This window comes from Hyperolius riggenbachi, chromosome 5 (genome assembly GCF_040937935.1).
Source record: "Hyperolius riggenbachi isolate aHypRig1 chromosome 5, aHypRig1.pri, whole genome shotgun sequence".
Classification (NCBI taxonomy): Eukaryota; Metazoa; Chordata; class Amphibia; order Anura; family Hyperoliidae; genus Hyperolius; species Hyperolius riggenbachi.
The window spans coordinates 134,412,214-134,424,971 of NC_090650.1; the positions used below are offsets into that span (position 1 = coordinate 134,412,214).

Here is a 12,758-nt window from a genome sequence, read left to right on the forward strand (position 1 = left end):
CCTATTGTCCGTCAAAAATTAGAAAATAGGCTGGCAACCCTGCCATGGTCCTGACAGTTTGCTGTCTTTGAACCTCGTCGCAAATAACAGCTTTTTCCAACTGTCAAGCAAGCAGTATCTCCCTTTGTGCATAGAACTCTCAGTAATGAAGATTCTGTAAAGATCACCTGGCAGAACTAAAGATGTCACCACCTGTGATACATTTCAGAATGTAAATCAGGAAGAGGAAAGATTTTACAATGGGCAAACACTGACTAAATAAACTATAAATTAATATTGTAATCAATAAGCAATTTTATTCATTATGTTATTTTCACTACAGTTCCTCTTTAATAATTGAAACCACACTTGTCCTTTTGTTATCCATACTTTCCTTCATATTAACATTTTAAAATAGGTTATACATTAACTCAGGGCTGTGGAGTCGGTACAAAAATCTTCCGACTGCAACTCTGACTCCTCAGTTTCTGAAACCACGACTCCAACTCCAACTCCGAGTACCCACAATTGCTCAGACACCGGCTCCTTAGGCCCCGTTTACACTTAATCAGTTGCTCTCAGTTATAACTGAAATGTCAACTGATTTTCAAAGTAAGTCCCATGTTTTCCTATGGCACCTTTCACACTTAACGCGTTTTAACTGAAATATTTTTCACAATGCACTGCTATGGGGAAGAAAAAAAACCGCGTACCAACTGATTAAGTGTAAACGGGGCCTTAGTCTAATACTTAACAGGGCTGTGGATTTTGTACAAAAATCATGCGACTCCGACTCCCGACTCCTTAGTTTCTGAAACCACGACTCCGACTCCAACTCCGACTCCGGGTGCCCAACATTACCCCGACTCCGACTCCACAGCCCTGCTTTAACTCAGAGCATGGGAATAACAATTAGTGTCACGCAAAAAAACATTTTTAGCAGAAAAATTAGAGCACAGTTATTTTAATCTGTACATCACACTTCAAAGCGAGATAAATGAGAAAGACTGGATGGATTTTATGATTGCAAAAGATGGACTGTTCCTCCGAATAAGGAACATTTGGGAGACATTTGCATGCCTCCGTCTCGAGCGGTCTATGTATCTCACCAGTCTATAGACTGCTGCAGTGTACTCCCCGTCTTTGATCGGCAGGACAGCCATGGAGGCGGTTATGCCGGGGATCCGCGAGAATATTCCACAAAACGAATTCTGGTCCTCTACCTACAGACCGTTACCAAGGCCGCTCACACAGCTCCATAGCAACCGACCGGAAACTGTCCCTTCCAAGCACGTTCTTCGTCAGCACGTACTAGTGTTCTTTTTCAACACGATAAACTTTATTGCTAGAAAGCAATGCTGCAAGTTACACATTCAATTTGTTGACACGAGCACTCCCTCTCCGTGGCAACCAAACAGTAAGTTGTCATTAACTTCTATCCTTTGACAATGCATGACAATATGTAATAATGAGAGGCTGATTGAGCTGTCAGTCCTAGATAACGGAGTTTGCCAGACTGAGCTCTTTCTAGCTGGCTCATTCCAGTGACAGCTCTAGTCCTGAAAGTATTGTTGGAAATGCATTTGTTTTCTTACAATTTTGCATATTGCGCTATCCAGTCTCTTGTTTAGGAAATATTTATTAAATATTTTATTTAAATTTTACTTTTGATCCAAATGAAACATCAGAACAAACTTTTTTTCCACTTTGAAAGTTTTCAATGTAATGGTTTTAAGAACCTTACACATAGGTATTGATTTATTCAAGCTCCATTGAGTCATATGCAGTCCCTATTTTGCAATGACGAAGAGCAAATACATAAAAAAAAGCTATGCAAGTTGGATTAAATGATTATCTGTCTATAGGTGTTCTACATACTGTACAAATCAACAATTCTGATGCATGCCCAGCTTATTGTTTAAATCGTTTGTTAGATTGCTCTGAACTTTTACTTTAGAGCAAGTGTAGATTTTTCTTTGGGTGGTATGTGATACCATGTTTCCCGAAAAATAAGATTGTCTTATTAATTTTTCCACCAAAAGAGGTGCTAGGGCTTATTTTCAGGGGATGTCTTATACAAAAGTTCCTTTTTCTGTGTGTCCTCCTGCCTTCCCCTCTTCCTCCTCTTGTGTGCCCCTGTGTCCCTCTTGTACCTTTAGTGTCCTCCAGGTGTACCCCTCTGTATGTGTATCCTCCTATCCCCTGTCCTCCAGGTGTACCCCTCTGTATGTGTATCCTCCTATCCCTTGTCCTCTGCTGTGTCTTTGCTGTCTTTTTGCAGCATTTTGCTGATCACTGGCGTTCAACAACGGAGCAGTGCTTTTCAGCGCTGCTAGATTTGGGCGCAGCCAGCGCCACCATAGACTGTAATGGGAATCAGTCTATAGCGGCGCTCAGTGAGTAACGTCGGCTCCGTCAGAAGACGGTGCCGAAGTTGCTTAAAAAACACAATAATTCGGCCTCCAGCAATCGCTGGAAGCCGAATTATTTCATTCCCCCACTATCCATGGCAGCCTGGAGGGAGAATAGTAATTAAAACGGCCCGGACTTGTGCAGAAGCAGGATCAGCCATATACCGCTGTATCCTGTGCCCAAGTCTACCGGCGCCGATTTCAAATGTACTCTTCAGCAAAGCATTGTCTACAATGTATCCTTATGGGATTAAACACAATGTAGCGCTTCCAATTTGTGAAAATTGCAAGTGCTGCAGCATTTTTTGGAGCAATTGCGATGCAATTCTTATTTCACTGAATGAGAAGCACAATTGCTGTACAATCCCAGCAAAAACGCTATTGCAAGGCGATTGCAATTGCATTTTGCTATTGCAAGTATGAATGAGTCCTAAAAGTGATTTGGGCCACAAACTGGAATGTGATTGAGTTGTTTGTAGTTAGTTTGTATGCTATATTTACATTAGTTGTACATACATTTCAAACTATAGCTGCTAAATATAGGTATTGATATCGCTATCTGACATTATACTATTAAATGCAGAATCTGTATGAAGATGCCTTTTTGGTATGCTGAGAGCTTTCAAGTTAAGTTGTAGAAATGGATTTTAATGATTTGGCATTCAGTAGATGATGTATGTATTGTTTGGGCTAATGACTGAGAAGAATGCAACTTATGACCTTCCTTTCCTGGTTCTACCCAGTACCAGGACAATGCATGAGGTGGACTAACAAAAGGCAAAGTATAGCAAGTCTGAATGTCTTATCAATTATTCCATCATCATAGTCAGTCTATAGTAGCTGGAAGAAATTGTGCCTATACATGTCTCCTCCGAGCTGCAAGAGGAAATGCACTTCTTTCAGTTTGCTGTGTCTGTCAGTGTAGTGTCCAGAGCATGCAGGCGCTACCAGGAGACAGGCTAGTACATCAGAAGACGTGGATGAGGCCGTAGGAGGGCAACAACCCAGCAGCAGGACCGCTACTGCCGCCTTTGTGCCTCCACACCCCTGACATATCCACCACTACCATGGACAAGGTCTCCTCCTGCCTATCAGCCATCTCCTCCTGGATGTCCGCTAGGTTCCTGAAACTAAATCTAGACAAAACGGAATTTATGATCTTCCCACCCCGACCATCCATGAACCTCCCAGATGTGCATGTCACTGTTAACCACACTACCATTCGCCCTACCTCTCAAGCCCGCTGTCTGGGTGTCACCCTGGACTCCGCACTCTCCTTCACTCCCCACATCCAAAACCTCACAAAGTCCTGCAACTTCCACCTTCGTAACATCTGTAAGATTCGCCCTTTCCTGACCTCTGCCACCACCAAACTCCTCATCCATGCCCTCATAATTTCCCGCCTTGACTACTGCAAGGCCCTGCTGTCCGGTCTCCCTATGACCCGAACACCCCCACTGCAGTCCATCATTAATGCGGCAGCCAGAATTATCCACTGCTCCCATCGCTCCACCATGGCGGATTCCCTCCACTGGCTTCCTATCCAGTCCAGAATCAGATTCAAGATACTGTGTCTGACCTACAAATCTGTCCACAAAACCTGTCCAACCTACATTTCCGATCTTACTCAGAGGCACAAACCTAGCCGCTCACTCCGCTCTTCCAATGAACTTCGCCTAACCGCCCCCCGCATCACCCAGTCCCATGCACGCCTCCAGGACTTCTCAAGAGCTGCTCCAACACTATGGAACTCCCTACCTCCACCCATTAGGGCAGCCCCCTCCTTTGACATCTTCAAGAAAGCCCTCAAAACTCACCTTTTCACTCTGGCCTACTACCCCTCACAAGTGCTCTAAACCCACAGCTGAACTCTGGTCTCCTACCTTTAGTGTCCTTACCTCTCCCTCTAGAGTGTAAGCCTTTGGGCAGGGTCCTCCTCCTTTTGTGTCCTACCTGATCATGCACCTCCATTACTGTGAACCCATGCTATGCATCTGAGTGAACCTAACTTGCCTAATCTCCATGCTCCCATCCAGTGACTGACTAAGCATTACCTTGTACTCATACTGTGCTGCATGATCTGGTCTTTCTTGTATTTAGCTATTGTCATTTTGCTGTATGTCACCCCTAAATATTGTCTGTAACCTAAACTAATGTTCAGCGCTGCGTAATATGTTGGCTCTTTATAAATTAAATAAATAAGGAGGAACAGGGGGAGCACTGCCAGAGCCCTGCAAAATGACCTCCAGTGGGCCACAAATGTGCATGTGTCTGCTCAAACGGTGAGAAACAGACTCCATGAGGGTGGTATGAGAGCCCGACATCCACAGGTGGGGGTTGTGCTTGCGGCCCAACATCGTGCAGGCCGTTTGGAATTTGCCATAAAACACCAACATTGGCAAATTCACCACTTGCACTCTGAGCTGCTCACAGATAAAAGCAGGTTCACACTGAGCATATGTCACAGAGTCTGGAGATCATTCTGCTGCCTGCAACATCCTCCAGCATGACTGGTTTGGCAGTGGGTCAGTAATGGTGTGGGGTGTCATTCCTTTGGGGGGGGGCCACATAGCCCTACATGTGTTCATCAGAGGTAGCTTGACTGCCATTAGGTACTGAGATTAGATCCTCAGACCCCTTGTGAGACCATATGCTGGTGTGGTTGGCCCTGGGTTCCTTCTTAAGCAAGACAATGCTAGACTTCATGTGGTTGAAGTGTATCAGCAGTTCCTGCAAGATGAAGGCATTGATGCTTTGGACTGGCCCGCCCATTCCCCAGACATGAGTCCAATTGAGCACATCTGGGACACCATGTCTCACTCCATCCACCAAAGCCACATTGCACTACAGACTGTGCAGGAATTGGTGGATGCTTTAGTCCAGGTCTTGGAGGAGATCCCTCAGGAAACCATCCGCAACCTCGTCAGGAGCATGCCCAGGCGTTGTAGGGAGGTCATACAGGCACGTGGAGGGTGGCCTCACACACTACAGAGCCTCATTTTGTCTTGTTTGAAGAACATTACATCAAAGTTGTATCAGCCTGTAGTGTTTTTTTCCCCCTTAAAGTGACACTGAAGCAAAAAATCTACTACTACTAGAACATTAGTAGCAAATAAATTATACTCATATTTTTATTTTCAGTTATATTTTTTTTTTAAACCATTGTGTCATTCTCTAATATTTGCAGTTTACACATTTCATTCAGCATTCTAAATGATTTCACAGAGCAGGCTAGTGAACTTTTGAACTTTCCTCTACAGAAAAAAAAACAAAATACAGCGACAGACACTTGAGATGATAAGCTTCAGAAGACAGAGCTCTCTGCGACTTTGAAAGTCGTGGTGTGATCAATGGCTATTTTGTAAAGATAACAACTGGAGTTTCTTAAAAAGACACTGAAGCAAAAAAAAAAAATTATGATATAATGATTTGTATGTGTAGTACAGCTCAGAAATAAAACATTAGGAGCAGAGACATAAGTCTAATATTGTTTCCAGTACAGGAAGAGTTAAGAGACTCGACTTGTTATCTATGCAAAAAAAGCCATTAAGCTCTACGACTTTCAAAGTAGCAGAGAGCTCTGAGTTCTGAAGGTTGTTATTTGAGCTGTCAGTCAAGGATTTTCTTTTTCTTGGCAAGAGGACAGGTCAATAGTTCACAGCCTGCTCTGTAAAAACAAACATTTAGAATGCTGAGTGTTGTGTAAACTGCACATATTAGAGAATGATGCAATGTTAGATAAAACACTATATAACTGAAAATAAAAATATGAGAATATTTTCTTTGCTACTAATCTTCTAGTAATTATCCGTACTACACAACCAGTTCATTATATCATCATTTTTTTCGCTTCAGTGTCTCTTTAACTCTTCCTGTACTGCAAACAATATTAGACTCATCTCTGCTGCTAATGTTTGATTTCTTAGCTGTAGTACACATACAAATCATTATATCATAAGTTTATTTTCACTTCAGATTCCCTTTTAAAGGAGTCATCAGGCAATCCTAAAGAAAATAAGTGCTACTTACCGGGGGCTTCCTCCAGCCCCAAGCTCCCAGCACATCCCTCGCCGCAGCTCTCCCTTCAGCCGTTCGCCGCAGCTCCGTCCCGGTCCCCGGCGATGACGTCAGGGCAACCTCCAGGTTGGCCTGTACTGCGCCTGCGCAAGCGGTGCTGTCAATCACCACCACATGGGCCGGAGCGGAATGCGCAGGCGCAAATCTAGACTTCCATGGGTTGATACATTTTATTTCCATTGATAATTTTTGTGTGATTTTGTTGTCAGCACTTTCAACTATGTAAAGAACAAAGTATTTATAAGAGTATTTCATTCATTCAGATCTAGGATGTTTTATTTTTGTGTTCCCTTTATTTTTTTGAGCAGTGTATATTGAACAGCAGAGTTGCTTTAAGCTGAAAGAGAAGTAGTGAACCTTTAAACTTTTCTGCAGTAAAACCTCTTTTGAAGACTTATCTCACTGTTTAGCTGTTTAGCTTTGATTTACTTTAATTTACCAGACTAAATTAGGCAAGCTGTTTGGCAATCTCTTTTGCATAGATAAGTTTTTTGTTTTTTTTCCTCTTTCTGGACTAGAAAATAGAAAGGGACTTAAAGAGAACCTGAGGTGTGTTTAAAGAATATGATTTGAATACAGAGGCTGGATCTGCCTATACAGCCCAGCCTCTGTTGCTATCCCAAACCCCCCTAAGATCCCCTTGCACTCTGCAATCCCTCATAAATCACAGTCATGCTGTGAGGCTGTGTTTACATCTGTAGTGTCAGTCTCAGCTGCTCCCCCGCCTCCTGCATAGCTCCGGTCCCTGCCCCCGTCCCTTCCCTCCAATCAGCAGGGAGGGAAGGGATGCAGGCGGGGACTGGAGTTCTGCAGGAGGCGGGGAGAGCAGCAGACTGACACTATAGAGATAAACACAGCCAGCTCTGACAAGCTGTTTGTCAGCAGCACGGCTGTGATTTATGAGGGATTGAAGAGTGCAGGGGGACTTTAGAGGGGTTTGGAATAGCAACAGAGGCTGGGCTGTATAGGCAGATCCAGCCTCTGTATGCAGATAATATTCTTCAAACCCACCTCGGGTTCTCTTTAAGATACTTACTATTGTATTATATGTACCTACAGTATGTTTCTCTCAACATGTCATGTGACACTAATGATGCAAAAAAACAGAGATCATAAATCCATTATTTTTGCTTATGCTTTGTTTCTCAGAATGTGTAACAGTGAAGGAATAGCAGTTTTATTTGCACATTACCATTTACCACCATGGGTACCGCATCGTCCATGGTTAGCCCTGGAGAAGTGATTGAAGATACATACGGCGGTGGAGGGGGAGAAGCCTGTGAGATTCCTGTAGAGGTGAAGCCTAAAGCACGCCTTCTGCGCAGTTCTTTCAGGCGCGGGCCGAGGGTGATTGGGGCAAGCTTTAAATCCACTGCATCAGTGGACCTGGAATATGCTGCTGAATATGAACGTCTCAAGAAGGAATATGAGATCTTTCGGGTCAGCAAAAATAATGAGATCGCTTCCATGCAGAAGAAAGAAGTTAAACTTGATGAAGAAAATAAACGGCTAAGAGCAGAGCTGCAGGTGAGTCAAGTGCATGTAAATATTTTATTTCTTTATAATGGAAGCAGTAATCAGTATTCATTGCCACTCACATACACAGCAGATTCATAGAGGAAGCTGCACCAATTCAGTTGTATCGAGTCTAGTCAGATATGATTTAAGACCTATATTGATATATTACTGTCTGCACTCACCATTACACTATCCCCTTATATCTTTAATAAATACCCAAGCTCTGTTGAATTATATAGTAGATACAATAAAAAAGGGCTTCACCTAGTTGTCAGTTAGTAAGTCCTTTTCCCTGAAACCTGACCCTGAATACATTTAAAAATACAATGTTCTATATTTTACAACTACATGTGAAGCTCTCCACACCACCTTCATACAACCAGCACACATTCCCGTAGAGTTGTGGCTATAGGTTGATAACAGGGCACCAGAACAGTCATAATAAATGCATTTTTTTCTTGCAATTCAAATTTTAAAGAGAATCTGTATTGAAAAAATCCTATATAAATAAACATACCATCCTGTTCGGTGTCCTCTCCTAGCCCCCTCTGTGACATTTTTGCTGCTCCCCGCTGCGATCCTGGGGATAAACCAGCAGTTTCATAAACTGCTTTTGTAAACAATCAAGATGGCCACTAAACAGCAAGTACGTCAGAAGAGCCTGCTTGTAGTGGTGTGTTTATTATTTACAGACAGCTTTCAGTGTGTCTGTGAGGCTGTGAGACACTGAAAACTGTGAGAAAAGCAGAGCTCAGAAACAAGTGCAGAGCCCAGACATGTGATGCAGAAGACCAGCTGTGATTAGTAAGGAGTCGGGTTACAGGATTCTTGACATGCTTGAGCAGCACAGAGCCCCGGGAAGCTCTGCTTTTCTCACAGTTTACAGCTCCCTCAGCCTCACAGACACATTAAGACTGAGAGCAGACAAGCTGTCTGAAGAATAAACACAGCACACAGGAGTGAGCTTGAAGGGGCGTGCATAACTTGTATTCATTACAACAGAGGCTTCCTAGGTCGACAAAGCTTGACAAAGGAATTTGGATTAGATATATTACAGTGCAACTAGAAAAGGCTGCAGTAATCCAAACCACATTAGAACAGGTATAGGAACTTATAGGATAGAATAAATAAGGCTGAACAATTTGTTACAGTCTCTTTAAGAAAGTTTTCATATTAGACATTTTCAAGAGGGGAATGGGGAGGCCCTGCTCACCTTCAAGGAAAAATATTCTGACCCCCTAAGCGACCCCTCAGGTCGATGCTTGCATTGTTACTGTATTTATCCTGCATTGTTACTGTATTTAGCCTTCTAAACCAGATGTTCTGATTTAGAAGGCAGAAGTGTAAGGCCTCGTTCCCACTATATGTGCTGCCGTGTGCATTTCGGCAGTGCGTATAGTGTGCGACACGCAAGAACGGTAGAAGTGCGTAGACAGCACTTCTGCCGTTCCCATCATATACGCTGCACAGCAGTGCAATGCACTATCCCACTGCTGCATGCATTTTTTGGGGGAATCACAGTACTGACCCATTCACTGTAATGAATGGGATAAGCAGCGCAGCGCAGATGGCCTGTGATCGTATGCGTTGCGTTCCAATCGCACAGCCATCTGCACTAATTGATGTGAACGAGGCCTAAGTAGATGGAACACAGCATGGAGCCCATTGAAAGGGAGGTGATGGCTTAAAGGAACACTATCAAAGAAAGCACTTTTGTGCAAACATTGTTAATGAATGTAAAACCAATGTATATAAAGGAGTCTGCATATATTTTTTTTTAGTGCAGTGTTTTTTTTTCTTTTGTGTACCTGTAAGACAGTGTGCCCTGAGGACATTGACGGCGATGGGGCAAAGGAATAGTTCATGCTTGTAGGTGACCCCAAACATGTAAAACAGCAGTGCAGTCTATACCCTGCATTCATTAGCCGAATGTGATTTGTCACCTGGCCGCCGCTCCCGCTCCTATTATGCCCGGCCATTAGGATGTAAGAGGAGTGAGAGTGTCTCTTCTCTCGCTCCTATCCTGTACTTGCGTGCGCACACTGTGTCCAGCCAGGTCAGTGGATGTTTGTCATTGAGGCAGAAGTGCTCCGTGCTAGCTCTTCTGGCCTTTTTAGCCTCGGCCTCAACGGGTGGCTTTCACTGATGTGGCGGGACATTGTGTGCGCATGGAAGGCCTATTGGCTGGGCATTATAGGAGTGGGAGCTACTCCTTTTACTGTGGCGGCCACGTGACAAATCGAATTCGGCTGGGAAATGCAGGAAATAGATTGCACTGCTGTTTTACATCTTTGGCATTACCTACAAACATGGACTATTCCTATGCCTTGACATTATCAGTATCTTTGGGGCACACTGTCTGTCTTACAGGTATATAAAAAGAAAAAACACTGCATAAATGCTGACTCCTTTATTTACTTTGTTTTTACATTCATGAATGATGTTTGCACTAAATTTCTTTCTTTGATAGTGTTCCTTTAAGTGAGTTAACTCCCAGCATACACAGTCCACACCCTACTACACATTACATGACGATTTTTCTTCTCACAAAATCATTTTTGCTCATCCATAGTCAACACTATCATATATAATGTTGAGAGATGAGCGTCTCTGTATGCTGTGCACCTCAGAGATTTTTTTACATTAATTTGTTTTAGAGACAGCACTCAATTTGTGTTACAATCTTAAGTGAAAAAAACAATATTTAACTACAGGAATATATGTATTGAAAACAAAAATCTATTTAAAGAGAATCTGTATTGTTAAAATCGCACAAAAGTAAACATACCAGTGCGTTAGGGGACATCTCCTATTACCCTCTGTCACAATTTCGCCGCTCTCCGCCGCATTAAAAGTGGTTAAAAACAGTTTTAAAAAGTTTGTTTATAAACAAACAAAATGGCCACTAAAACAGGAAGTAGGTTGATGTACAGTATGTCCACACATAGAAAATACATCCATACACAAGCAGGCTGTATACACCCTTCCTTTTGAATCTCAAGAGATCATTTGTGTGTTTCTTTCCCCCTGCAGTTCTCATGCACTGAAGTTTCAGGCTGCTCGTTTCTTCATGCAAACAGCTTTGCCTTTGTCTGTAATTCCTCAGTATGTGAAAGCCCAGCCAGCTCAGAGGACGATTTATCCAGCTTTTAAAATATAAGAGAGAAGAGAGAAGCTGCCCTAATCTAAATAATACACAGGCAGTGTGCATAGAGGGGCCTGGAAGGGGGAGTTTATAGCAGAACCACAACACTGAAGAACTTGGCAGCCTTCCAGACACAGGCCGACAAGTCTGACAGGGGAAAGATACATTGATTTATTACAGAGACTGTGATAGCAGAAAGTGCTGCAGTAAGCCAGAACACATTAGAATAGCTTTTGGAACTTGTAGGATGATAAAAAACAGGATGCAATTTTTGTTACGGAGTCTCTTTTTAAGTAGAATTACACGTGACACAATTGGCTCTATTCACAAAACTTCTCATAAATGACTTATCACCTAATTGATAAAAATAACCTTTCAACACATTTACAAGAAAAAGTAACTCAAAGTATTGTAAGTTGTTCCTGATGAACTTAATTTTAATATTACTTTTCATACGTTAATTATATTTTTGCTCTTTGGGAGCTTAAAAAAGTAACACAGATAAGGTGAAAACAGGTGAAAAAGCTTTGTGAATCCTGCCCAATGAAATGACATGGGTATGTACAGTGTCAAGAACACAAATAAATATGCTGTGTTGCTTTTCTTCTTTATCTACCTAAAAGAGTTGATATTCAATAATGTAGCTGACATTCGACTTTTCTGCAACTGTTTTTCTCTAGTTGGGACCTAGTCGGCCTATAGTGCGCCTTGCTGATAAGGAATTACAGCCATAAAATAATTTCCTGTCAGAGAACTGGGCTTCTGAGAGCAGGGGATAGATTAAAAAAGGTCAATAGTTCATATATTTAAGTACTCTGAGACGCAGAACAGTTTCATTGAGCTGATACAAAACAAATCTGTTTTTAAACATAACATAAAACTATAAGATATCTTAAAGTCATTTTTAGGAGTAGGAGGATATATACAATTGTTTATCTCATCGCTTTATTTTCACTTTAAGAAAGGAATGAAAGGATCATCAGAATGCTTTAATGAAGGTGAGGCTTATAAATGCCATGTAGCAAACATTTTTTTTATCACTTTTGAGGTTTTGCTTTCCAAGTCTTGTTTGGAATTTGGAGTCTGTTAGCCTCAGTACATTGCTTGAGCAACTGCATATAACCCAGTAGCTTCACAAGTGATATATCTGGATATTTATGAATGTAGAATATATCCTCCAGACATTCTTGTTCTTTAGCTGTTGAATTTACTGTTTTAGGCTCTACAGAAAACATATCAGAAGATCCTCAGGGAAAAGGAGAGTGCAGTTGAAGCCAAATATCAGGCTATGGAGAGAGCTGCTACTTTTGAGCATGACAGAGATAAAGTTAAAAGGCAATTTAAGGTATGTCTTTGGCTCCAAAATGGATTTAAAGGGAACCAGAGACGAAGCACCCTCATGTATTTTACCATATATATCAGTGGGAACATCAGAGAAAACCCCTACCCTGCTCTGTTTCATTCTTCACTGTTCAGCTTGCTTCTTACCAGCCCTAATAAAATTCCAGTCTGAGCATTCAGTCTGGTTTTGCTCAGGAATCTTTATACCTGAGTCTGTCTTCTCTGATGTCTTTTCAAGCCCAGGCCTGCCCTCTTCTGGCTCTGCTATAATGACTCAGCTATAAAGA

The 12,758-nt window shown here is 42.2% G+C and overlaps 2 protein-coding genes across 4 annotated transcripts in view; one reads left to right on the forward strand and one right to left on the reverse strand.

Moving 5' to 3' along the window:
* The window catches only part of LOC137518434 (intraflagellar transport protein 70A), a 92,618-nt gene extending 91,335 nt beyond the window's left edge, over positions 1–1,283 (reverse strand). The window contains exon 1 of one of the 2 annotated variants that reach the window (XM_068236277.1): positions 1,089–1,283. In XM_068236277.1, the coding sequence (XP_068092378.1) occupies positions 1,089–1,142 (54 nt within the window). In that variant the 5' untranslated portion in view covers positions 1,143–1,283. The remainder of the gene's footprint in view (positions 1–1,088) is intronic. The other variant, XM_068236278.1, reaches the window with a different exon arrangement.
* Positions 1,237–12,758, forward strand: part of NPHP3 (nephrocystin 3) — a 94,949-nt gene continuing 83,427 nt past the window's right edge. Inside the window, exons 1-3 of one of the 2 annotated variants that reach the window (XM_068236275.1) lie at positions 1,237–1,396; positions 7,617–7,994; positions 12,350–12,475. In XM_068236275.1, the coding sequence (XP_068092376.1) occupies positions 7,671–7,994; positions 12,350–12,475 (450 nt within the window). In that variant the 5' untranslated portion in view covers positions 1,237–1,396; positions 7,617–7,670. The remainder of the gene's footprint in view (positions 1,397–7,616; positions 7,995–12,349; positions 12,476–12,758) is intronic. The other variant, XM_068236276.1, reaches the window with a different exon arrangement.